The 27,336-nt window shown below is 40.9% G+C and overlaps 2 protein-coding genes across 2 annotated transcripts; one reads left to right on the forward strand and one right to left on the reverse strand.

Moving 5' to 3' along the window:
- Positions 1–3,476: 3,476 nt before the first annotated feature.
- Positions 3,477–10,581, forward strand: LOC136442551 (lysosomal thioesterase PPT2-A-like). The gene is made up of 8 exons (XM_066439468.1): positions 3,477–3,668; positions 5,072–5,225; positions 5,607–5,702; positions 6,485–6,592; positions 7,100–7,186; positions 7,677–7,761; positions 8,030–8,084; positions 8,715–10,581. Exons 1-8 carry the CDS (start codon positions 3,501–3,503, stop codon positions 8,856–8,858), a joined length of 897 nt encoding a protein of 298 aa, XP_066295565.1. The 5' UTR covers positions 3,477–3,500; the 3' UTR covers positions 8,859–10,581.
- LOC136442550 (pre-mRNA-splicing factor ATP-dependent RNA helicase DHX16-like) lies at positions 9,846–27,306 on the reverse strand. The gene is made up of 12 exons (XM_066439467.1): positions 27,147–27,306; positions 20,693–20,894; positions 19,752–19,981; positions 18,947–19,118; positions 18,353–18,525; positions 17,762–17,885; positions 17,127–17,279; positions 16,413–16,616; positions 14,507–15,919; positions 13,830–13,991; positions 13,085–13,261; positions 9,846–12,039 (listed from the first exon to the last, which is right to left on the reverse strand). The coding sequence occupies exons 2-12, from the start codon at positions 20,888–20,890 to the stop codon at positions 11,899–11,901; spliced, it is 3,147 nt and encodes a 1,048-aa protein (XP_066295564.1). The 5' UTR covers positions 20,891–20,894; positions 27,147–27,306; the 3' UTR covers positions 9,846–11,898.
- Positions 27,307–27,336: the final 30 nt, after the last annotated feature.

Below are 27,336 nucleotides of genomic sequence, written 5' to 3' on the forward strand. Positions count from 1 at the left end.
CATGCTACGAAAGGTTACATTAGTTACTATTCTAGTATTAGTTATAACCACAATTAACTTGAGGTACTTGTACCTTGCATGCACAGTCAAACCTGCGCACCCAAGAAGACCACTGCTCTCTATGATGTGGACAGGTTGGCCTGAGTGTCATCCTGTTTAGTTCCAAGCTTTGAAGGCAGAGCATCATCATCAGCCTTAAGTAGTTAATACTGAAGTGGCCTTTGGAACCAAATTTGTCCTGTTCAAACATTTGTTCTGGTCAAGAATAATTAAATGTTCAGAACTGACCAACATGGCAACAGGTTTCAGGTCTCACCCTTCTCTAGTGAGGCACCTAAATGTTACAGTAGCTGCTGTTCTGTTACTAGTACTGGTATGTTACGCTCCGGGCCAAAATGCTGCTGCAGCGTACAAACCCCTTATCATCATCCACGGCTTATGGGAGAACACACTACCGGACTGGGGCGTTTTCCAGGACATGCTAGAAAAGGTTACATTACTTTACTATCTAGTACTAGTAACCAAAATTACCTTGTACCTAGAGCATGTAGTCAAAACTGCCCATCAAGACCACTCATCAGGAGACTGATGAAACCTGGTCTTTGTGGACAGGTGGCCACAATATATTCTTCACAGGATTCCTATTATGTCAATGGGAAAAATTGTCTGGGACCACCAAAAAGTGGTTATGAAAATTGGCCAAGTGGTCCTTATTAGGCCACACCAATTAAATTTCTTGGTTAACGGATTTTTTTTTAACCCTTGCCTTGGCTCAATCTTTTCGCTTGCTAGAGCTCTGTGGTTAGCCAGCAAAACAAGCCAGTGGTTACTATGAAGGATGGCACCCAGGCTATCTTGAGTGGGGACTTTATTTTGTGGTACATATATATTATATATGTAGGTGGGGAAAGGGGGTGTTTTAAATCAATTTTGCGGTTGAGACAATACGGTCCACATTCAAGGTGTGAGACTTGTAGTAAAGAGGCAACAAAAATTTCAAAAAGATCCTGTCAAAAAAGATCATCCATTAACCTAATTAGCTTCTCCCTGCTGAAATGGCCTTTGGCACCAAATATGTTCTGGTCAAGTATTGTTCAAAACTGACCAACATGGCGGCAGGTTTCAGGTTTCACCCTTCTCTAGTAAGGCACCTACTTGTAGTTTTTGTTCTGCTACTGGTATGTTCACCTCAATGCCAAAACGCTGCAGTGTTCAAACCCGTTATCATCATCCACGGTATATTTGGGCATGTAACGGGCTTTACCGTTTTGCAGCACATGATAGAAAAGGTAACGTTATCCACTTACCTTGTACCTTGCTGTCCTTGCATAGATAAATCAAATGCCGTTTTGAATACAATTATTAATCTTCATCCTGATTACTAGTATATAATAAGATCTAGACGTAATATGATTAGAACTGGAAGTGTACGCAGTACATGTACATCCTGGCTATGGTGGCTATCGTTATCCTTGAGACCCAATGTACTATGTGAAGATTCAATTTTATTTTGAAGTAACAGGATATGTCTTAAGTCAAGTGCCTGATGTTGGGCGTCTTGTCCGGACTAACTTCCGCTATCAAGTGCTCTAGGTCTTCATCCGTCACCCCTACATCCCCTAGCCTGAGTACCAGCCTCCGTAGTGGCAAAAAAAATCGCTTGGTTAGCAAGCGATTTTTTTTTAGCCAGCGGTCACTTCGGAGGTTGGTACTGCAGCCTATACTACCTACACTATATTTTCCCATGGCCAGCAAGTTGGTCTTAAGTTAGCCAAACAAACTAGATCGGATGACCGCGTTTCTAATAACAACTAACCATAATCCAAGTACCGGACAGTGAGTGTGAGTGACATGTGATTTGAGTGGCAGTTCCCAACATGGCAGGATCTGGGGCTCACCTATCCCGTGCCTGGTGCCCACATGTCCTTGTGTTACTGCTACTCTCACCTCAGTACCAACATGCCATGGGGTACAAACCTGTCATTCTGATACATGGGGTACTCATGGATGTAGAGCCACTGCGATCTTTTCAACACATCATAACTCAGGTACGATTATTGCAGCCCTTGATGTACAGGGAAGACGTGTCATTTCAACTTACTAGAAAACCTCCTAGTTCATTTAATGAAATACTGTGGAACTTGTACTTGTAGGTTTGACTGAATTACCGATTTTTTTGCTGACAAATTCCAACAGTTCAGTTTGAATCAGTTTATCCTCTGTGAATTCAGTATACATCTTATTATTCCAATTTTCCCTCCCAGTAACACCCTAGCCTGTATTTACATAAGCTTTCAGCCGGCTGGACACTAGGAGCGCGATTCGTCAGGCTAAGTAAGACCCAATGTGCACACAATCCCGGGTTTTTGAGTATCTACTGAGATTGAGTTCTTATTGACTTTTTTCTAACCATTAACAACCTATCATTCCATTATTTCCTTATTATTTGGGGCTAAATGTCTACAATCTCCCTTACTACATTGTACTTACATGTATTATCTAACTAATTAATAAAGCCTTTTTATTCTTTGAGTTTGAAACAACATTTCAGAATGGCAACTTGAGAAACACTGAGAAACCACATGGTTCAATTTGTGAGTGTATAATCAGATAATGATCATCAAGGCAGCTCAAACTGGCTGTTGTGTGTTTAACACAATTATCTTTACAGACAATCACAAACGTATAGCCACGCCCCCTTTCCCATGTAGGACCTGTTATGGCCGGGGCTGTATCCAACAATCTTGATAAAGACGATCAAACCCAGCTGAAAATAGATTTAATCGGTTGATGACTCGTAGAACTTACGCTATCCATTTATAAATGACAATCTAACGCGAAATATTATTTTAGCAACTTACAAAAAAATTATGTATTGCTTATTTTACTTTTTACCTCTCATACTATGAAATAACCACAAGAGGATATAGAGGAGTATAAATCGACTAGCATGGTCCCTAATTTGACATTTTCTAGCACGAACTCAAAATTTGGTTTCCATACTTTCCGCTGGGCTTTCGGCTGCCCCCCTCCCCACCTGTACTTTTTGTTGATTAAAAATCTTTCAGCTGCCCAAATTTAACCGACATTGCGTTCTATCTACGTATAGAAAACCAAATGATGGAAGAAAACTCACACTGTTACTGCTAAAGGTCCCAAGACTTCGCAAGAAGGAAAACTCGTGTTGTCAAACAAAATATACGGAGAGGCTCATTTTGGAACGCGCGGTCTCCAACAACAAATACTGTAAACATAGCACTGCATTTGTTACTCTTGTACATCTTGTTACATTTGTAGAAATAAAAATATAACTTAAAATTCACTTATTATTCAGATCAATTAAGATAATAGAAAACTTTTTCTTATTGCTACTAATAGTAAGACATCAGTTGAATGCTTGAAACTTAAAAAAATCTAAAATTATTTTCAACATTCGCATAACGCAAATAGACTGCTGTTTAAACCCACTATATAGAGGTTACTAGAGGTCAACAACAAACATGGCGGCGGGGTGCGTGAAAGTTTTTCCCAGATTCGTCCTTTCTTGGTTCTTGGTTCTTTTCTCCGCCGTTATGGTCCAGATCCGAGCTTACAAACCCATAATCATCATCCACGGCATCTTTGATCACGCCAGCACCTTCGATAACTTCAGCGTCGCCATCAAAACGGTTTGTAACATGATTTTGTTGGCAGACAACAGACACTCAGTCATAGGCCCGTTAAAATTTTTATATCTTACAGTTGTTTGATGTAAACGTCATATAATTTTGAGGACACTGACCGAAAAACTGCCACCTTAAACGTGAAGCTGTTGTCATGTCAGCTATTGTAAACTATTTGTGGTAATTCGATGCTTCATCATACGATTTTGAGGACATGCAGGTACTGTTAGCCATGGCAACACATGGCCCAGTTAACGTGTTGGCCCAATCAGGTTGTCGTGATCTCTGTGATGACGTTACTTTCCAGCCTGCTGCTGGTCTCGTGATGTTGTCATGATCAGGACTTTTTCCATAAGGAGGTTATATTTAGCCTCTCTGCTTTTCCAGTACTAGTATGCCATCAGCTATTGATACGTTTTGTCCTTAGGCAGCATCAGATTATAACCTTGTAGTTCAGTATCAGAATCGTTGTGATTAAGAATCATAGACGATGAATAATTTCCAAACAGATCTATCAGTGGCAAGGCAGTATCAAAAGGGCCGACCAGTACCAAAGTGGCTTTTGACGCTGGTTGGCCCTTTTGATACTGCCGAGCCTCTGATAGATCTGCTTGGAGATTAGAGAATAAAGATAACTGGCCCAAACTGAATTTTGTAATTCCTACATGGCTGAACATTCTAAATTCTTAACATTCTACTCATGCATTTAAAACAATGTATATAATCAGAACATTGACCAGAATCTATTGTAGATAGGCTAGGCAGAACAATATGTGTTTCGCCAAAGGGTCTTTATATATGATAATTTGCTTACAATACAAGTACAAATGTTACTAGTACCAGTACTTTGCTGCCTGTCTTACATTGTATGTACTAGTAGTAGTAGGGAGGTCTACTGCTGGTCATGTCGGTCCAAAAATATCTCCCCTCTCCATATTTCAGTTAGTTATTTAGTTGGTTGGTTAGTTAGTTAGTTAGTTAGTTAGTTAGTTATGTTTCCTCTACTCTCCCCAGGCTCACCCCGGCACTAACGTAACCATCATCGATGAGTACACAGAGTTGTTCAGCCTCTATCAGTCCACAGTGTTAGATAGTTAGTTAGTTAGTTAATTAGTTAGGTAGTTAGTTAGTTAGTTAGTTATGTTTCCTCTCCCCTCCCCAGGCCCACCCCGGCACTAACGTGACGATCATCGATGAGTATACAGAGCTGTTCAGCCTCTATCCGTCCACAGTGTTAGTTAGTTAGTTAGTTAGTTAGTTATGTTTCCTCTCCCCTCTCCAGGCCCATCTCGGTACCAACGTGACCATCATCGATGAGTATACAGAGCTGTTCAGCCTCTATCAGTCCACAGTGTTAGTTAGTTAGTTAGTTTGTTTGTTTGTTAGTGATGTTTCCTCTCCCTCTCCAGGCCCATCCTGGCACTAACGTGACGATCATCGATGAGTACACAGAGCTGTTCAGCCTCTATCCCATGTGGGAGCAGGTGAGGGGGTTTCAGAAGGCCATGGCTCCCATCATGCAACAGGCCAAGGACGGTGTGCACATCATCTGCTATTCTCAGGGTAAGGCATGATTTGTATTCTTATTGTAGAAAAGTTGAACTTTTGTTAGTTTTATTGGTGGCACAGTGGCCTTGTGTTTAGGGTTGTTGACTCAGAACCTGGGGGTACATGTACAGACAGGTCCCGTTATTGTGCCCTCAAAAATTAGGCACTTTCCACCAAATTCCTCACTTGTCGAAGGTGACAATGAGTACCTAGTAGCTTTGATAAGGGACGTCCCTTGAATTATTAGACGCTGATTCTTGAAGCTGAACTATGCTTCAACTCGTTAAAGAGTAAGAAATATATGATAATGATGGAAATGCACTGCAGAAAACTAGTCTTTCTTGTATCTAACTACTAGAATTCAATGATTGACTAATGCTGTTTTTTGTTCACCAGGTGGCCTTATCTGTCGAGGTGTTCTAGAGTCGATGGACAACCACAACGTGGACACCTTCATTTCCCTGTCTTCTCCACTCATGGGGCAATATGGGGGTAAACAATACTTTATCTATATATTTATCATTGAATTTCGAGTAAGTTAAGTAGTACCCAAATGTTAACTACACACATATACTCATGGGACAATATGGGGCTAATGCTCTACACTATTCTATTTTATCACTTGAACAGTACAAAAGTTACTTAAGCGATTGGATGGATTTTATAAATAATCAGTTGTTTCAGAAACATGTGGCATCCACTAGCTATAGATATCTTTGACAAGTCACTGACTAAAGGTATTGGATGCTAACTAAAACATCTGTCTGTTTATTAAATGTATCCAGTTTGCTGGGGTGACTGTTTGGACTATGTAGGGTAACTTTTTGTACTGTGTATCATACTTGTATTATATGGATGTGTAACCTTCATCTACATACAGTATTCTATCAGTTTTTAAAGGAAAAGGAATTTCTGGTGCTAACTCAAATGAAAATGATAGGAAAAGTCAGAAAACCATTCTAAAACTTATTTGCCAAGTCTTTAATTGTCATGCCACCTGTTCAGACAGCTCAAATCAGGAGAAGTCAGACTGATGCACAGCGCAGAAGAAAAGCGGATCCGCAGATCAGAGAGAAAAGAGCTTTGCAACAGAACTGAGTCAGCTTACAGATGTGATTTTTGTGGCAGAGACTGCCATTCTCGTATAGGGCTGTTTAGCCATAGTCGATGCTGTAGGGCTGTTGTGAATTAGGATTTTACCATGGTCAATACTGACCGACGGAGGCCATACATGACCTGTTAACTCCTGTTCCCTTCCTTCCCTCCGGCTGCAGACACAGACTACCTGAAGTATGTGTTCCCCCACTACCTGAAGGAGAACCTGTATAAAGTTGCCTACACCTCCTACGGACAGGACATCTCCATCAGCAACTACTGGAACGGTAAGCATTTTTTTTTAGCTACCTAATTGCACGAGGCAGGTTTATTGTTTATTGTTTAAAAGATCTCCATTCTCTCCTGGCTCCTAGGAATCGAACCTGGGCCTCTAGGGCACACATGTACACCCATTGTACTTATTAACCACAAGGCTAAAAGGTCCGAACCAGTTAGACTGGTCAGTAAGTGGCGCTTGAACCACAATTTGTTACAACATACACAGTTCAAAGTGCTAAGAGATATGTGTAGGCTCAATGCAATTGTAGTTTGCAACTGTCAATTTGAATTTACTTTGTGCTTTGTCCAATAAATTCCTGTAAGTTCTAGCCTGGGTGCCATCCTAGTTGATTATCCACAGTTGCCATGCTTATGAGGCAAGGATGGGCCACTTGTGTGCTAGTGAATATGCCATGGAGCTATAATGTGTTGATGCAAGTAATATGTATTACATGGAAATAGTGGGGCAAAGTCATACAGTCTTTTAATGTTATCCGTTTGTTGTTTACTCTCAGACCCCCACCACCAGGACCTCTACAAGGAGACCAGTGTCTTCCTCGCTGTTTTAAACAACCAGACTGCCAAAAATGACAAAAGTGTAGGTAAGTGTACTCTCCAAACAGAGATCCTTACCCCCTCTTTGCCTTGCTTGCTGACAGTCACACCTGTACTGTATATCTTGAAACTTTTGCAGTCACTGTGGTATTAATCAATTAGAGATCTAGAATACTCACATATTCAGTCTGTATGTTAAGTTAGTTTACAACTTTAATCAATGTAAAATGAAATTTTGTGTAGAAAAAAAACAAACTTTTGCAGTGGTTTTGTTTTCAGTTTTCATGATGACTTCTTCACTGCAAAGTCATGGCACTGCGAATATGCATTTCCAATGTATAACTACAGTACTTAACTACAGAACTGTTAAAACCTTGAATTCAAAGCACTGCAAAAACCTGTTTCCCTCCTACTGCAAAATGAAACCACTGCAGAAATAAATGGACTTAACAGTATTCAGAGTTTGGAAGTACATGCTTTGTTTTTTGAGCTGGGAACTGATGCTTTTGCCCATCAGAAACTTTTTTTGTCCCCCAGAATACAAGAATAACTTCCTGAAGCTGAAGAAGCTGGTGCTGATTGGAGGACCAGACGATGGAGTCATCACCCCCTGGCAGTCAAGGTATAAACTGCAGCACTGGCCCCTCTTTAATCCCTTACAAATGTCCTAAATCATGTGCATATCAAAATAAGATACATGCTATGATAGATACATGTAACAACAACATACAATATCCAGTATTACTTTAAGGTTAAGATATAGGAATTCCAACCTTTACTTGTCATTGTCCATCCTGCATGTGCACATAAGTCCATCCTTTTCCTCCACTGTTACCACTAGGAAAAGGATATTACTCATCCATCGGCCTATTTTTTTGGTTTTTTTTCAGCCATTTTGCCTTCTATGATGCCAACGAGACTGTAGTGGAGATGAAGGAACAGGAGGTATGTCATCCTTACTCGCTTTGCTGACTCCTTGTTATTCCCTCTCTAAAGCCCTGTCATGCCTTTCGTTGACATCATCATCGCCGCTTATATCTGTTGATGATGCGGGCCACCACTGCTTTGCATGCACTTCTATGTAGATCTGTCCAGAGCCTGCCTACATGTACATGTACTATAGTCATGTACTTTGACACAAATTCTCTGGCAGATATAATATACATGTATATATATAAACCGGGCAGAATGATGCCAACTCTACTTGTAAGTAGTAAAGTGTACAAGTTACAGCAACACTCACAAATGTAGTTCAGCAAAACTCAAACTTACATGTGTATCAAGTCTGCTTCAGTATGAATAAAATCTGCTAGATGGCGCTGTGATGCTTTGCAGCATTTTCCAATTTCACAATACCTCCCTTCCTCTACAGGTGTACTAAATGGACTGCTTTGGCCTCTGAGTGAACAATAACACTCATTAGTTTCCCTGCATTTTGTAAAGCTCAAATATGCATGTGTAACAAGTGTGCTGCAGTATTTATCAAATCTGCTAGATGGCGCTGTGACTCCATCTAGTGCTTTGCAGCATTCACCAATTTCACTACAGTAACTGTACACCACTCCTCCCCTGTAGGTGTACCAGAGGGACTACTTTGGGCTGAAAACCATGGATGCGAGGGGCGACGTCACAACTTACGAAATCCCTGGTGTCCAACATCTCAATTGGCACAAAAATCAAACTGTTTTCGACAACTACATCGAAAAGTGGCTTACATGATCTTCAGACCAGGTCTTAGGATCATCTTTTAAAACAAGGCGTTGACAGAACAAGAATACGGTTAAAATTTTACATTATGATTGTGTCTTTTTCTGATAAAGTAACAAACCATGTCAAACTCATCTCTGCAAATTGCCAATAATTGAAGTAGGCTGCTATGATGTGATACAGCGCAAACCACAAATTCTGGGCAAATGTTTTAGATTAAAGAATCGTCTTCCACTGGCATTTACACAGTATGGCCAACACAGCAAAGAATGAGATCTACATGTATACAGTCAGATATTGATAGTAGGTTAGGTGCAGGTAGACTTCAGGAATACATGCATGGTTCTTACAAAATTAAGCTGAAGAACATAATGGACAACTACATAGTAGTCTAATCGCCAAGCAGATCTCTTCGGCGGCAACATCTTCAGCCAGCCCCCGTAGAATTTGGCTGGCTGATACGATTTTGCCCCTGTGGAGATCTGCTTGGAGATTAATAGTAGTCCACAGTGTTCTGCTGCTGCAGTAGTCTGAACACCCTGCAGCTGCAATCAGTCTATCTTCAATTATCTCCACTTTGTCCGGTTCATTGCAAGCTTCCTTAGCTCCTGTAGTTTTCTTTCTTACTGCAATGGTCCTAGCCCTCTGTCTTTGAGGTCTGCTGTCCATAGACTCCGTAGATTCTTGCAGTGTCTTCCATTTCTAGATCTGTAGGTAATGGATCCTATCAAGGCGGAGTTCAAAGCCTGTTGTGCAGGTTTGTCTGTCGTACAACTACATGTACATCGAAAAGTGGCTTATATGATCTTCAGAGATGCTCTTAGTTAGGGTCACCATTTATAAAAAAATGTGGCCAGAGAGCAAGCTCTGTTGAGCAACATTTAACATGACATGTTTCTTCTTTCTCCATTTGCTGAGATGTTACAAACCAGGCCAAACTTATCTCTGCAAATTGTCAAAACTTGAAATAGTGCAAGTCAAAATATCTATTAAAAAAAATTCAAATTGAAAAAGGATAGATGATTCTTGCAATTGCGTTTTAATGCCAATAAGTCTTGCACAGTATTGCAAACAATGCCGATTTTTGCCTTTGAAACATTCAATGTTGAGATATTTGCTGATTCAGGAGTGATATTTTTGATGCTGTTGTTTGTGTTAAGCAAAATATATGCAAAATATTATAAATATTGATGCGCACAATGATATTTTATGTTATATGTCAAATCAGTGGCTGGAGTGCTTCCAGTTTTTATCAAATTTAAAGCAAAAATTGCACTTACGTTTGGAGTAATGTTGGGTGAGTACAGTATCATTCTCATTGTGTAATGTAGCGATACTAACCTCAAATGACAAAGTATTGCTTTACACAAAAGTCATGTATTTGATCTACGTATCATGAGGATTGTTTGTTTTGTTAAATAAGTTGGAATGTTGGAATTATTTGGCTTTGAAATTATCTAATTTTAGAAAATTTGCTAGATACCTCATAAAGTTGGAATGTTGTAATTATTTGTTTGTCTTTGAAATTATCTACTTTTAAAAAGTTTGCTGAATACCTCAACATAACACATATGGCAAACCCCTTCTCATAGCCTCACTGCCTTCAGAATGATTTTTATTGTTGGTCGTTTGGAGTGAAACACTGCTGTGCAATAGACGTAGGTGTGAAGGACCTATGGAGGCTCCAAGTGACCGCTGGATTGTTCACAAAATAAATATATGCATTGGATAGAAAGGAGTGTCTTGTTTTTATTGCCTCTTACTTACCATGGTGTAATCTTGGGAGGTATGTACATGTTCATTGGCCCTACTTTACATTAAGTTGCAATTCAAAGATTACTCAAGCAACTAGTAAATTTTGTAATGGTCAGACATTTCAGATCGCATCCGCTATCTTTCGTCAGTGACTGTTAAATACTAAATATCAAAAGACAGTGGATACTACATGTAAATGTATCTGACCGTTACAGAACTTATTTTGTTGCTTATGTAAGTTTTGTTTTGTGTACCTTACGGTACTTGGATGTCAAACCTTCATCAATCAAAGAGGAAGTGTACAGTTTTAACATTTAGTAGCAAACTCATTATAGTACTACATGTATTACAGTTTTCACTGAAGACAGCTGACAAAGTGTTTTATTCAATATTTTATTTATATTTTGCAGTGGGTCTCCATGTTCTGTATCCAAAACACTGCATCCAAATTTACTCCTGTCACAAAGGATATTTTAGAGCATTGACTGTAAGATAGCCATTTCACATTGCTGCTATCAATATATACTTAGTCATAGAAACTTTGGAAATCTGAGTAACATTAAGGTCCTAAATATGGCCTAATTTGAGATGCATGTACAAGGCCTAACCTAGCTAGTTCTGCTTAATTTGAAGAAGCTAAACAAGATATACTTGTCAAAATTAATGTGTACACCAAACATACATGTATGCTATTGGGATCACTGGTACCAAAGCAAAAAAATGAAACTTTCAATAGCAGATAATCATTGTTGCCTTAATCATCACAAATTAGTATTATTTACTCATCAACTTAATTGAAAAAACTTAACAAGACTGAAGGATGCTGTTCATGATTTTCAAAATCACCTTTCTAATATACATGTAGTTCCTGAAATATCCAGACGTTCAGAGCCTTCTATAGAGTGCTGCTTCTTTCACAACTTCTCTTTACTGTTGGAATGTACATTGTATACATGGGTAACTGAAGGGAGCCCAGAAAGTTTATACAACATCTGTCATATTTTTTTCAATACCTCTAGTGTATTTTCAAATACATTGTACATGGCATTTCCTTTTATATCCAAGCAGATGTTGGGATACATAAATTTTGAAGTTTTCGAGCAAACTGTTTTTTTATTTTACAGTCCTCTACACTTGGTCACAAACTGAATGATTTTCCACCGGTACATCCCATCATCTCCAAGCAGATAGGGGGTTGAAAGTTGTAAAGATTTCTGACCAGTGGATTTTTCTAGCAGTTTGCTAAACCAACTATCAGAATAGACAGCTGGTCAAAAAAATGACCTCTGCTTGGAGACTATGTTCCCATTGGCTTGAGCTCCTCGCGAGTCTTCCCGACCGTCTTGGGCATCTTCTTACCGGAGTTGTCCTCCAGCTCCTTGCCCTTGTAGTAGTGAGGCGCGACCTCCAACAGCCAGGAGTTCTCGATCTCAATCACCTGGACGGGGGAAGAAATGAACATCAATTATAATGACAATGAAGTTTATTGCATATTCATGCCCCTTCTGGGCTAAATGCAGTTTGTTTTGTTTGATTGTTTGTTTGTTTGTATTACATACCCGGTAAACCACATCAGGTTTGTACTGAAGAGTACACGCTTCATATCCGGACAGATTAATATGATCCATACACACCGGGAAGGTCCCCTAGTCTTTTCGATATGTGTGTTGGGTTCTTTAACGTGCTCAAGGTCTGGCTCTCCTCAAACACGGGACTTCCATTTAAAGGAGTCCTAAACTCCAGAAGGCGGTGTTATTTTCCACTAGATTATGTATCAATCAATACATAATCAGCCGACTTTGTACAGAATTCCCCTTGTGGTGAATTACACAAGGTGTTTTTTTTTAAAACAATATGATACTCACTAAACCCCTGCAGTGTATTCCCTATGCGTAAACATACATTTTTAAACGTGGATATTTTCGGTGTAAATGAGGGTGGTTAAGCACAATAAGAAAGCCAATTGTTAACAAGATGTAGAAGAGCACATAGCAAGAAGATCTTTCTTAACCACCCTGACATTCTTTTTGTAATCTAACTTTTGTAAGGCATTGTCAGGCACATTGTAAAAAACACATAGACTGAGGGTCACCTGGGGAATTTGGTAGAATACTGAATACTTTTGGATGCGCACGGGATAGTGGGTACTTTATCGTATACTGTAAAAAATATTAATTTCTACTTCCTAAAATTACCATCCATTGGAAAATAACTCCCCCCTCTGGACTTTAGGACTCCTATCCGAGGGACATCCCTAACCGAAGCTAGATACTCATTTTCACCTGAGTAAAGTGGGGAAAGTCGTGTAAAGTGACTGAATTTAACTTCACGGTGGCGCCAAGTGATTTACAGAACGGATGTGTGTAGGAATCAGAAATAATAACAACAGGTTTTTCATGGTGGTGATGATAAGTTCATGGTAGAGAGGTGACCAAAAAACAGTGAACATAAAATTACAGGGAAAGAAATGAGAATTACGGTACCTGTCTCATGTACTCCTTGGTAGTGAAGACCAGTTCAAAGTAGATGATCCAGCGCGGCTGCTCCTGGAACAGACAGCTGTTGGGGTGGATCATCACCGTCTGCTGGTGTTTCACCGTCTTGTACTGTCCGCTCTTACTCAGTCTGGCCGTGTGGTAGAAAAACCCTGATGTGATAGACTGGAACAAACAATTCATAATCAGTAAACAAACAAAAAAAGAAACAAACTAACAAGCATGTACACAAAAGTAAATGTACTGTCCACTCTTACTCAGTCTGGCCGTGTGGTAGAAAAACCCTGATGTGATGGACTGGAACATACAATTCTTAATCAGAAAACAAACAAACAAACATGTACAAAAGAGTGCTGTATTGTACTGTCTGCTCTTACTCAGCCTGACCGTGTGGTAGAAAAACCCTGATGTGATAGACTGGAAGAAACATTTGAGTCTTTTTAGAGCCCTGAGAAGACAGGCATATTCTTTGGTGTCTTAACAATAAAGCAACTATAGCTATTACATGTAGTTTTATAAGCGTCATCAATTGTTTAAATACAACCACAAATTCTGACAATGTCACATGATCTTAAATTTAAAGTTAAACTGTAAACTTTTCAAACCTTACAAATTTTCAACCACTAAATCTTTGGCTGCACCTATATATAACCTCTATAACAGTACCTGTACCTGTCATTAGATACACAATAGTCATCTCTAGCATGCAGTGTCTATTGTTGAAATTGTTTACCTTCCTGATGGCGACGGTATCGTCTGGGCTGCTGGTTGGTTCGATCTCCACGCGTTCGATCAGCCCCGCCAGCTGGTCACGGACGTCCCGCGCTCGGCGCAGCGCTCGCCACTGGATGAAGTTCTCGTAACACCACTGGGTCGAGAACTCTGTTTCCTGCCACTGTTAAGAGAGAATGGAAGAGGTTTGATTTTCACAAATCAATTTCAAACTCAGTAAAACTACTCTATAGCTTGTTGCGACTGAAATATTTGAGTAATTTGACAATGGAGAAAGATTATGCTAATATCAATCACATATTGGGGAGCTAAACAAACTAGGTTGTTACTGGAAGTTGAAAAGCTTTCTGGGGAAGCTTGGTGAATTAATATAGCGAAAATAGTTGTGGACTTAACTTGAGGAGGGGATTACATAAACCTTCAGCTCATACAAATGTAGATTTGGCTTGGAGTGTTATAATTACTGAATTTTAACCCCTCTACATTAATTATAACCTGCTCCCTACTGCCTAACCCCAGATCTAATACAGATTTGGTGGGAGAAGGTTAAAATGTTAGAGTAATTACAAATGTGAGAGTAATTTCAAGATACAATGTAGTTTAACACCAATGTAGGTCCTGCAAAGTACAATTGCAATGTACATAAGTTAACTGCCGTGAAGAGATAGGACTACTAACCTCATTGTACACATTCATGAGTGTCAGGTGATCCCCCGCCATGTTGAAGAAGTTCTGACGAGCGTTGTCGGCGTGGACTGCCTTGTCCTTTGGGCGGTAGAATATCGACCCCTGCACGTTCAACATGGCCGTGATGGTCAGGATTTCCTCCACACACTTGTATTGCTCTGATGCGATGATCATCTTCGACAGCATGGGGTCGACTGGGAACTCCGCCATCTTGCGGCCGAGTTTCGTGAGCTCACCGCGATGGTTTAGAGCGCCGAGCGCGTACAGCTGCTCGAGCGCGAGAACTAAAGTCTCGTGTGGAGGAGGGTCCATGAAGTCAAAGTGGATAAGATCGTTGATGCCGAGACTCTTCAACAACAGGACGACGTTTCCCAAGTTTGTTCTCTGGATTTCTGGGACTGTCGTGTCCTCGAGTTCATTCTTATACGCCCACGCCGTATAGAGACGGAAACACTTCCCCGGCGCGACACGCCCTGCTCTACCAGCCCTCTGATTGGCCGACGCCTTGGAGACGGGCGTAACGATGAGGGATTCCATCCCTGTTCTTGCGTTGTAGCTCTTCTGCTTGCAGAAGCCGGGGTCGATGACGTACACAATCCCATCGATCGTGAGTGACGTTTCTGCAATGTTTGTAGCCAGAACGACCTTCCTTGCTCCTGGTGGGGTCGGCTCGAAGATCTTAGCCTGCATGTCGGAGGGGAGGTTAGCGTAGATGGGTAGGATGAGCAGTTCTTTAATCTTCGACCCGAGTTTCCGCGTGCGTTCGGTCAACATCTCGTTGGCGGTCTCGATCTCTTCCTGTCCCGTGAGGAACACGAGAATGTCGCCGTCCGGTTGCGTCACATGAATCTGTAGAACAGATACGACACATGCGTCTAAGTAATCAGCCTCCGGTGCTTTCGTGTACAATATATCCACTGGAAACCTTCTGCCAGGGATGCGGAAAATCGGAGCGTTGTCGAAGAATTCAGAAAACTTCTCGCAATCCATGGTGGCACTGGAAATGAGGAGTTTCAAGTCCGGTCGGAACCTTGCGATGTCCTTGACCAGCCCAAACAGGATGTCCGTGTGTAAAGTTCTCTCGTGAGCCTCGTCAATTATCAGGACACTGTAGCTGGACACATCCGGCTCTCCCAGAAACTCTCTCAACAGCATACCGTCCGTCATGTACTTTAGAACCGTTCTCTCGGACGTGCAGTCCTCGAATCGGATGCTGTATCCGACCTCGTTGCCGAGTTTGAAGCCCATCTCTTCGGAGACGCGGGCGGCCACGCTCATGGCGGCTACCCGGCGAGGCTGCGTGCATCCGATCTTCATCCCGCCCTGGCAGTAGCCTCCCTCGTACAGGTACTGCGGGATTTGTGTCGTCTTACCGGAGCCCGTCTCTCCCTCGATGATCAGCACCTGGAGATAGATTAGAAAAAATCATTGAATTCTTGCCGTACAATCTATAGTGTACAGAGGTCAAACGAATACAGCTGCGTTGCTATTTGTTTTTCAACCCGTCTCACTCTCAATTTATCAAGACCTGGATAGAGGAAACATAAAAATTCTTCTTACAGAATCTTATGTACACAAGCTACTAACTGAATCAAAACTCATACGAAACATATCAAAAGGCATTGACAGGAATACAAAAAAAACAATACAAAAAAAAACATGAAAGTCTTAGTGACCTTACATAATATGTACATATACACGACTGTCAGAATGTTTTCTTCTCAATAGCATATAACCACATTTTAAATGACACATTCTACCTTAAAGTTTAAACATTGGCAACGTAAGTTATCACAAAGTCCAAAAATTACAATTGAGCGATATGTAATTCAGATCTGTAAAAAAAATCTTTCAGAAACATACTCCTTCACATCCACCGCTGTGCATGTAACCTTACCTGGTGTTCTTTGATGGCCTCCAGGAGTCCTTCCCTGTACTTGAAGACAGGCAGGCTCTCCTTTACCTCCTTGAGGGACTGAGCTTTCCTCTCCGCGGCGGAGAGCTGCTCTGGTTGGTCGTCCGTGTCGATGGTTCCCTTCATCGTTACCGCGCTCACGAAATCGATCATGTCATCTTCAACCAGCAGCTCATAGTCCTTCTCCTGGAGAGAGATCAATTTTAAAGCAAGGTCAAATTCAAGTTGGGTCCTTTTAATAGTCTTTCTCTTTGGAACAAATGAAATACAGGATCAAATGGCTGGAAAAAGCTGAGCTTTTATCAAAATAAACCCTCTCTCAAAGAAATATGATGAAATAAAAAATACGATGATGATGAATCCTCTCTTGAAGATGAAATAAAAAGTCTTAAAAAAACATGTGCAAATACAAGACTGGGAGTTCCAAACCAATATCAGAGTGATACATTTCACTATTTATGATTGAATAACTACAAACTCTATTCTATATCTGGACATAAACCTGTACAAAATGCCTGTGATAAATTGTAAGAGCTATAGTCAGTCACTCAGAGGAAGAGTATATTTCTGTAAGCTAAAATCTAAACGGGATCGAGATATAAGTTTCTCTACCTCCCTATGCACACTTCAGCACATTTTAGCAGCCCAAACACCACTTGTTCATTTGATATCCTAAAAGCCAAAGATTAACCCCACCTGTGTTTTCTCCTTCATCTTCTGTTTAGCATCCCTGGCTCCAAACCTCATGACAGCCGTGTTCAGGTGTTCTTCCTCCCAACGCTTCTGCTCTGACCCTGGGCCTTTCTCTTCTTCTTCCGGTTCCACGTACGAGTATTTACCGACATCTCCCTGGTAGAATACACAACAATAGATACGTCAATGAAGGTGATAAGATACACAAGATACAAAAATGTAGCAGGTTTTGTAAATACATGTAGTTAGATTTTTCAAATGGTATCCGCTAACTTTCCTCAGTCACTGACTGTTTGTATCTGTTATGTTGTGTACACACCCATATATATATATATAGCTTCAAGACACAGGATAATGTATTATGCAAGAATCACAGATTGCAGTCAACAGTTAAAGTGTAGTCAGTGACAACAGTGATAGTGTTTTGCTCAGGCTTTCTTGTTGTAGAATTGTTAAATAATGAAGACAAAAATTGTATTTCTTTTATGAGCCCCGACAAAATTAATCTACACAACGATACGCACTGGCATGAAAAGAAGAAGTCACTTAAAAGCAAAGCAGGACAATTTTCAGAATAATGCAACAAGAAACAAACAAACAAGATATTACATCTGATATACCAGTCCAAGAGTTCTCACCTTCTTGTCCTCAGGCATGTAGTACCTGTTCACCTTCTCTACGTCTCCTGCCTTCTTGTGTTCCTTAGCTAGAGACAGAACCTTCTTCTTGTAATCCAGTTCCTTCTTCTCTCGTGCTGTCAATCTGAAGACCAAAACATGTGTCAATCTTCCTTTTATATCAATAACAATTGGTTTGAGTCTAGATGGCTTTAAAGTGTTAGTGAGAAAGTTAACAGTAATGAATGTAAAACAAAGAGACTCTGGGAGAGAGAGAGAGACTGAGTGAGTGAGTGAGTGAGTGAGTGAGTGAGTGAGTGAGTGAGGGTGAGTAAATGAGTGTGTGAGAGTGAGTGAAAGTGAGTGAGAGTGAGTGAGTGAGTCAGTCAGTCAGTGAGACAGTCAGCCAGTTAATGAGTGACAGTTGGGTGTAAGAGTGAGTAAAAGAATAAAATAAGACCTTTATTGACACGATGACAAGAACTTCAACACTTTGATGTTATCTAACAAGTTAAGCACACTGTTCACAACCCTTGACGCATTATGACTCAGGCCTTTATATTAGAATAAGCACACAGTACTTTGACAAGCTGCGTCCCACCACACACTTACTTGGTTTCTGCGAAAAGGTACTCCTCATCCAGTACATCCGCCTCCAGCTCATCCAGCTTGTCCACCTCACGTTTCTTCAGGTAGTCTCGCCGAGACTTCTTCCTCAGCTCGGGAAGCATCTTCTTCTTGTCTTCCTCCGCCATCTTGAGTCTCTTCTGGGCCTCCTCGTAAGCCTTTAAGGAAACAGAAGAACAAAAATAAGATGGCAGGTGGGGGGGGTTTTGAAGGCATAAAACAACAATGAGTGGAGGGGTAGGATCCTGTATCCCATACATTCTACAATCTAGATTTTGAAAGTTTGTGAAATATGTTTATTTCAATCTTCCAAGACAGAGAAAAATGAATCCTAAAAGTTCAGCTGTTTGAGGCTATTTTATGGAAGCTTCTGACTTAACCAGACATTTCCTCATTCCGTGTTCAGCTGCAAAGATTCCAAAATAGTAGGATCATTGGTATTAGACATAGATTTTGTTGTTGTCTTGGGTGCTTAAACTTTTATCTTTCCATCTAGTTAGTCATGCTGTACAAATTCAAGGCTAGTCACTGTTACATGCATGGCAAAAGTAAGCATGACTTCAAGTATCAAATTTTTACCTTCTTGTCGCTCCTTTCCATGATGTTGCGGGTCTTCTCCTTGTCTTTTTCCTTCAGTCGTTCTGCGAACGCATCCCTCTCCTCAAGGTCTCTCACTCGTTCCTTCTCTTCCCTGTCCCATTCATCCATGTCAGAGTCGGAGTCTCCCTTCTTCTGAACTGGAGACGCCGCTCTGAGGAATTCATAGAAAGTCTTCAGATCTTAGCTTCACAGTTGTTAGAAAACAAACTTACAAGTTGCAAATAGTTGTAATCTAGAGTGTATCAGCTGATCTGTGGTAAAAAGAAATGACTTAAGTGTCTAAGCTTATACCAAAAGCAAATCAGATTTTTCAAATTTTCATGACTTTCATCATTGTTGCCTTTCTCATCTACCTTATTCATTTACCTACTGGTATTAGTATACCTCTCTTAATTACATGCATTTAGAAGTGGATTTACAGATTAGTACTAATACCATTGGGATTAAATTCCTTTCCTTGTTTATTGGCACTACTTTATTTACCTAACATAGTCAAGTCAAGTTAAGTCAAGTTTATTGCACAACAATTGCATCAGGTACAATGTACGGCAAATAACATGGAATATTAACAACTTCGGACTATTCATACTAGTTCACTAACCTAACATCATTACTCGTTACATAAGATAATGGCGTGATATATTTCACGTTATGGCACGGCTTCTCTTTTGCATAGCATTATATATGAATTGGCCTAGGTAGACAGATACAGAGTCAGGACATGACAGAAGTACATTAAACATAAGAAGAATACAGTCTTAACCCCTTAAGACTTGAGACTCACCTGCCATGATCACTTTCACTTTCACTGCTCTCCTCCCTCCTGGTTCTCAGCTGTTTCCTCCTCTTCTCCTTCCCCTCCTTCTTCCGCTTCTTGGACTTGGACTTGACCTCGACGACCTCGTCCTCGCTGTCCGACAGGAGTCGGTACGAGGCGTTCTTCTGCTGCATGGCGATGGCCGCCTGCTCCTTCAGACGCGACTGGGAAACTTTCGCTGCGGTCTTCTTGGGGACCTGTAGGTGAGATAGAGTTAGAGCTGTGTACTGATACAGTACCGGGTACAATCAATTAGGTACAGGTCCAAAATACCTGAACCCTGGTGGATCAGTACTGGACCGGTACTAATCAGGTCAAGCCTGACGCAGGGGATGGCCACTTTGACAGATAAAATTATCATGAAATTACCGTGGCAGTGCTCTAAAGCCTGGAGTCAAATATTCATCTGTGTTTTCATGAAAATATTACCTAGCACAATCAAATATTATGTTTTTACCAGTTCAAACATGCTTTTGTCCTTATTGAAAATCTACCATTTTCAGAACAAGTAGTTTATTTAGGTACAGGTTCAGGTCCGGACCTGTACCTAAACCCGTGTACCTGTACCTGTACCTGTACCTGTACCTAAGATTTGTTTAGGTACACAGCTCTAGATAGAGTACTAGTAGTATTTATGGCCAGTAGGCAGTAGATAAGATTCTTTTTTTATCAAGAAAACAAGTTGGTAAACATGCCCTTTTTGATAGCCAGTGTTGGCTATAAATCATGAAATGGCTGATTTGAGTTTTTAGGAACAAACAAAGGCTCAAAGAAACAAACTCTTCTAGACAAGTATGCTGGGTTCTTTTACGTGTAGAAGTTTGATGGCTGAGACTCTTAAGAAACAAAACATCTCTGCCAAAGGACACACTTTTATTCAAATTCTAATGAAAAAAAACCGGCTCTACCTTCTTGTACAGTTCGTGTGCAAACTTGGTGATTGGCTCGTCGATGTCAATGGTTCCGGTCTGCCTGATGCGTTCCACGAAGTCGGCAGCGTTGGATGCCTTCTCTGCCAGCCCGATGAGGTACTGTCCCACGTACTTGTCACTCATGCCCAGGATATCGTACAGCTGGTCGTTTACCCACGTCTGCAGCCCTGCCATGGCGCTGGGGGGAGGGGGGGGGGGGGGACATTGTTATTGTTATCAATTATATATAGGCCGATGAGGTATTGTCCTACATACTTGTCGCTCAAGCCCAGGATGTCTTACAGCTTGTCTTTAATGTACTCGACCCATGCAAACTACTGGCAGGGCTTACAATTTCAATTCAATAAGAAGTTTTGAATGGGCCGTTCCAAAAAATAAATGAGGAGAGGGGGTTGACGACCTGGGACAGGATTTGGGATATAGGGGGTTGATGACAGCGGGACAGGATTTTGGGATTCAGGGGGGTCTGACAGTTGGGCTGGGACAGGATCTAGGATATAGGGGGTTGGTGACAGGGCGGGACAGGATTTTGGCACTATAAGGGGGTCTGGCAGTTGGGTTGGGACAGGATTCTAGGATTTGGGGGGTTGGTGAACATGGCGGGACAGGATTTTCGGATTTAGGGGGTCTGACATTTGGGCTGGGACAGGATCTAGGATATAGGGGGTTGGTGACAGGACGGGACAGGATTTTGGCAAGGGGGTCTGGCAGTTGGGTTGGGATAGGATCTAGGATTTAGGGGGTTTGTGGCAGGATGGGACAGGATTCTGGCACTATACAGTAAGGGGGTCTGACAGGTAATAATACACCTCTCTCACACGGCGGACATGATAGAATGAAGACGAGGCAAAGAAGCAAAAATAATGTACAGATTATTCAGATATAGTTTTCCTCCTGAAATACATTAAGTTTTAAAATATGATATCCAAGTATGAATATTATAACTAATATAATGCACAAAAAAGATGCAGCAATTTAGAGCTTCGTTGGCCGATCCCATAGTCTCCGCCCTCCTGTCAAAACGTACAAATGTAAAATAAAAACATAGAAATGCAAATATTTGACGGTCATGCAGCCACTTCCTCATTGGTCGATTCTCTAATTATCAGGTAATCATTGGCTAAACTGCTAATTGTGATTGACAGTTAGGATCGGTCTAATGTTTGCCACAAGGGCCTCGTTTTCATTCTATCATGTCTGCCGCGTGAGAAAGGTCTATAGAAAACAAATTTTTGCAGTAGACTTCACTGCGGGGAGATCACGCGAAAGCGCGAACATGAAATCACTGCGAATATTTCACCCTGATGCAAATTTTTCTGTACTCCTCAATTAACCCTACAATGACTGTCAGTTAACACTTTGCACACGTAGATGAAAAGGATATTATTTGTAATTTGTGGCTTCTTGGAGAGATGGGTGGACAGAGGGAGGGGAAGTGATTATCACACAACCATAACAACAGATTAACAGGGCTGAGCCTCCAGGGGTACTGATCAATAGATAGCATGCATAGAGCAGCAGATTGATTCATGCAGTAGATATGGACAGAGGGTCAACTTTACTTTTACTTTGTCTATAGCTAAATCATAACAAAATATCAACTACTTTAAAGATCACTAGTAGCTGTTCTGCCCATGGTGGTGAATGGATATGCTAATTTTGTAAGAGAAATGTGACCCTGTAATTTCCTGGCTAATGAATTAGATTAGGTGAAAACTTATGATGTTTTGGTTTGTTTGTTTGTTTGTTTTATTGGTCACTTGGAAATATCTTTTAATCAAGTTTTGGCCCAGTTTACAGGATGGATACGCATCAATCTGATGCAATCAAATAGCTCAGAAGGGAAAACATGGTGCCAGCTCATGAAAAAGTGCATCCGCTATCTGCATGTGTTGACAAGCAGATTTTCCATGCACAAGAATCAAACATATTTGGTCCATGTAGGAAAAGCTTTTGGTCTGCAACATATCAGGAAATTGTTGGTAGGAGGTCATGTCATAAATTCATACACATGAAATTTGTACTTCAGTCCAGGGCTCACTTAGCAGGATCAGCAGGGAGCCATTCACACCCCTGTCCTGATTGGATAAAGACTCCCAGCTATGTAGTTTTAGGCCAATACAGAAAGTAGATTTTCCTGCTGTTTCTTTGCATAGCAAGTTTGATCAACTCTATAGAATTGCTTACCGATATTCAGGGAGGGAGGTTACAACATTATTGCACCATACAAACAACTCTAAAAAACTGTTATCCTCCATCCAAAACAACACACAGTGTGAAACCAACACATGGCCACACATGGCTTTTGTACTTCTTATCAGCCTGACTGTGCACAGTGGGGTGCCTGTTCACAGTTCACCAGTTTCTGTAAAAAATCATCCTTACCAGAGTTCTTGCAGTTTTGAAGGGAAAATAATCACACTTTATTGATACCCTTCAAACTAGACTCTCTAGAATAAATCAAATTGTATTCTACCCTCTTGGAAAAAGATATGAGTGTTTCCAAAGAAGAAGAGCTTCATGACACCTGGCAGTCTAAAGTGTACCTAAGTGATTAGACACCATGGGGGTCCTCCAGTGCACTGGGATGTTGTTGCCTATCTACTATTGAGGTGGTGTCTGGGAGTTTTTGTTTTGTTTTTGAACAGTTCACAAACACCAAAAATAGACAAAATAATGAAGAAAATATGCTGAAAAGGGGTTGTACATTTCAATACCCGCCATTCATGATGCGATGCTTTTTGCAGACAATGAAGCAGTCTTGACTCTTGTTTGTTTCCTTGGTTTCATAAGAAACACCACTGGCCAGACAGTGCCCAGGCACAGATGTGTATTGGACCCTGTTCTAGTCTCTAGAACAGGGCAACTTAACAAGCTTTTTTTTCTGAGAAAAGAAGAATTTAAATTTTTTTAATCAAATTTGATTAGATACGATTTTCCCAGATTAGGCAAAGGACTCCCAACTTGGGAGGCTTTTGCCTGATCTGGGAAAATCGTATACTAATTATTTTCTCAGAAGTCCCAAGTTCCACAACTGCAAATTCAAAAGAGGAAAGTCATTGCTATCGTTTGGCCACACAAGCTTCACACTTGTACTGGTGTTATGAAGAAGTCTCAAGGCATGAATGTAAATGATTGTGCTTCTCTACTTGGGGGGCCAGCAGGAGTTGCTTCCATATGTGTCACAAATCCTGGTGTGACCAAGGAGGTCCTTGGTGTGACCAGACCACAGCCTGAAACCTATCCATTTTAGCCAACCACCCTTGATTGAAAAAACCCACCCTGATTTTCCAGCCACTTTTTTTGTGCAGCGTGAATACAAAAGTTTATTGCAAGTTCTTGCCCGTAGGCTAATTGCAAGTAACATGAAAGGACGGACAGACAATATATAACAATACAGCATATTGTGACTTTTCTAGTCTAAATACTAACACTAAATTCTATCTTATTTGGGTTTGACTTCTTTTTCCGAGACAGTGGAAGACGGATGATCCCACTTTATCAAGAATCCAGGACCCAGGGTCCTCCTCCTATAAAAAATATCATCTGTAGACTCCAACCCTCATCCCAACATCATAAATGGATTATCCTCTGTAGGGGATCTCTACCCGCCTGGCTCCAAGAACAATGGAATGGGATCAGAGCAGACGACAGGAAATCATTTGCATATTAACTGACGTCTCAAGTTTTAAAAATCTTGTATTTTTCTCACTAGTTTTTGAAGAAAACATTGTCAAAGAAAAATTAACCAGATACATCATACATCACATGTATAGGTGTAACAAAGCTCGTAATTAATACAATACGTAACTTTACTAGGCAACTTTCCGAAAACCATAACATTGTGTTTTCAACTGCCAAGCAACCCCTTCAAAGTTGGAATTGCATCTATATTTTCCGGTGAAGAGAATTAGCTTTGATAGCTGTGTGTCTTGAAATATGCCTTATAGTTATACATGTAATTGTGGTGTCTCGTTGGTAGTCTGACAGAAACCAGTATAGACTCCCTGGGGCTCTGTAGAACTGTACATTTGTATACTGACAGCCAATGTCTGAGACATTCTACCAGTCAGAGCATGACAGAGTGTTGTCATTGCTTCATATTCTTTGTTAGTTACGACAAAGCTGACTTGTTTATGTGCAACTATACATTGATAATCATTTTCTACATTTGAAATGTGTGCTGAAGTAATTTAACTTCAACTGTCTTAGCCAGGGAGCCCTCCACTGATGTGAACACCACGGCATACAGAAGCAGACTCGAGGTCTGGGAGTTTACGAAATTACGTTAGCTGAATTTATTGGGTGGTTTTCTAGTTCAGGGTTGGTCTTTAGAATTAGAGGAGAGTAGTTTTCTTTTTGTCTGTTAGCATAACATGGACAAATTTGGATGGAATTTGGTGGCCTCTTGAAACAGCGCCTTTCTTTCTTGATCGTAGAACGAAGGGGCAACTTGAAACAAAATGTGTTTTGTCTTCCACCGTGCTTGACATGCAGACTATTTACAAGTTCTTTCGTACACAGCAAGGAGGTCTATATAACCTCCTTGTACACAAGTAGCTTTTAGTATCGCCCCTCTCTATTTCAAGGGGGTGGGCACTAATTCTAATTCTAATTTTACTAATTGCTGAGCGTGAATCAAAATCATCTAGTTCTAGATGTTTTTCCATGGAATATGACGTTTTGCATGCCTAATAAAACCTTAGCTTGCCTATATCCATACTCAGATTATGACAGAAAGCTTGGGTATACCAACATATCGGTAATTCTGGACCTTATATACAAGTACACCAAGGTATGTATAAAGTTAATAAAGTTTAACGCGCATTGAATGTACACCAGTTAATTCAAATTCCTTTATCCCTATTATGCTTGTGTCCTGGCACTATGAGCTGGACATGGTGATCAGTTTCTGACTTTTTCATTATGAAAACTTCCAGTGTTCTTTCAGGGCACAAATGAATTCATGACTTGAATTTATGGATAGACATACAATTCACACATTGGTTACTTTGCATACTGTTCAAAGGCTAGGCAGACCTATTCATGCAAGCTTGTCAATAGCTTGAGTCTGCAGGCATCACTTCGCACCAAGGCTCAAAAATAATTATCCTACATTATGCAAGTAAAGACAGTGAGTCACTTGGAGTTGAGACTAGGGACTAAAGGCAGAGGCAAGCAGTTACCAAGGGGGTTTTAAATACCGGTAGAACCTACTTGGCATAACCAATTGGACCCCGCTCACACTAAAAAAAATGGATCGGATTAAACATTAATCGCGATAGAATAGATCCGATCGTGATTGATTTTTGTGTTCACACTGCTTTTCGCCAAGTGGATTAAAGTATGCCGTGATTTGAGTCCGATGGTGTTTGTTTTCCCGTGCGATGCCCGGAACCAGCCGAAATCCCCGGTGAATCAATCGTGTTTCGCGTTCACACTCAATTTTCGATAGGATTGAATTGGATGAATTCTCCGCAAACTACCTCCGGCGATGGATACAAATAATCCGATCCAGGAATGTGAACACAAGAAAATGTCCACTTACATGTATGGACTCCAAACTAAAGAACAGAACTTGTGTGGCAGAACTTATCTCCAAGCAGATCTACACCGGGCGCGAAAATCGTATATGCTAGCCAGAGAAGGTCCAGCATATACGATTTTTGCGCCCAGTGTTGATCTGCTTGGAGATTTTGGCAGAACCTTCAACAAGTCGATGCAAGGATTAGGATTGGGATTGCAGGATGAAGGGGGTTGGAAGTGTTTAGGATTGGGATTTCAGGATAGAGGGGGTTAGAAGTGTTCAGGATTGGGATTGCAGGATGAAGGGGGTTGAGTAGGATTGGGATTGCAGGATGAAGGGGGTTGGAAGTGTTTAGGATTGGGATTTCAGGACAGAGGGGGTTGGAAGTGTTTAGGATTGGGATTGCAGGATGAAGGGGGTTGATTAGGATTGGGATTGCAGGATGAAGGGGGTTGATTAGGATTGGGATTGCAGGATGAAGGGGGTTGGAAGTGTTTAGGATTGGGATTTCAGGACAGAGGGGGTTGGAAATGTTTAGGATTGGGATTGCAGGATAAAGGGGGTTGGAAGCTGATTGGGGGTGTCGTCAACCCCCCCTCCTCATTTTTTTTTTGGAACGGCCCAATATTATGTTTGGTCATGAATTTATTGGGGGGGGGGCATATGTAACTATTTTAGTGAGAACGATCCACTGCTATATGCAGTAGTTGTTGTAGATGACATAATGTAAAGATTATAACAATCTCTTAACATATATCTGGCGCAACAAACACAAAACAGAGCAAATTGGTTGAACTTGAAAATAAAATATAGATCAAGGGAAGAAATTGTAATGTGAACAAAGAGCACCTAATCGTGTCTAATGCTCAGTGTTTATGATATATAATGATTGAGCATACTTACTGGTATTCTGTGTTCCCGACCAATGTGAAAATAAGTCAGTACAAGCCCGTTTACGACATGAAATCGTGTAAAAAGTTTTTCCAGCGTGCGAATTTTTTTCAGAAAGCCGCCATCTTGGAATGCAATGTCCACGCTCTTCTCGCACAGTCTCGCGAGAGTAGACGACTCCATAACTGAAAAGTCCAAGTGG

Source organism: Branchiostoma lanceolatum, chromosome 9 (genome assembly GCF_035083965.1).
Source record: "Branchiostoma lanceolatum isolate klBraLanc5 chromosome 9, klBraLanc5.hap2, whole genome shotgun sequence".
Lineage (NCBI taxonomy): Eukaryota > Metazoa > Chordata > Leptocardii > Amphioxiformes > Branchiostomatidae > Branchiostoma > Branchiostoma lanceolatum.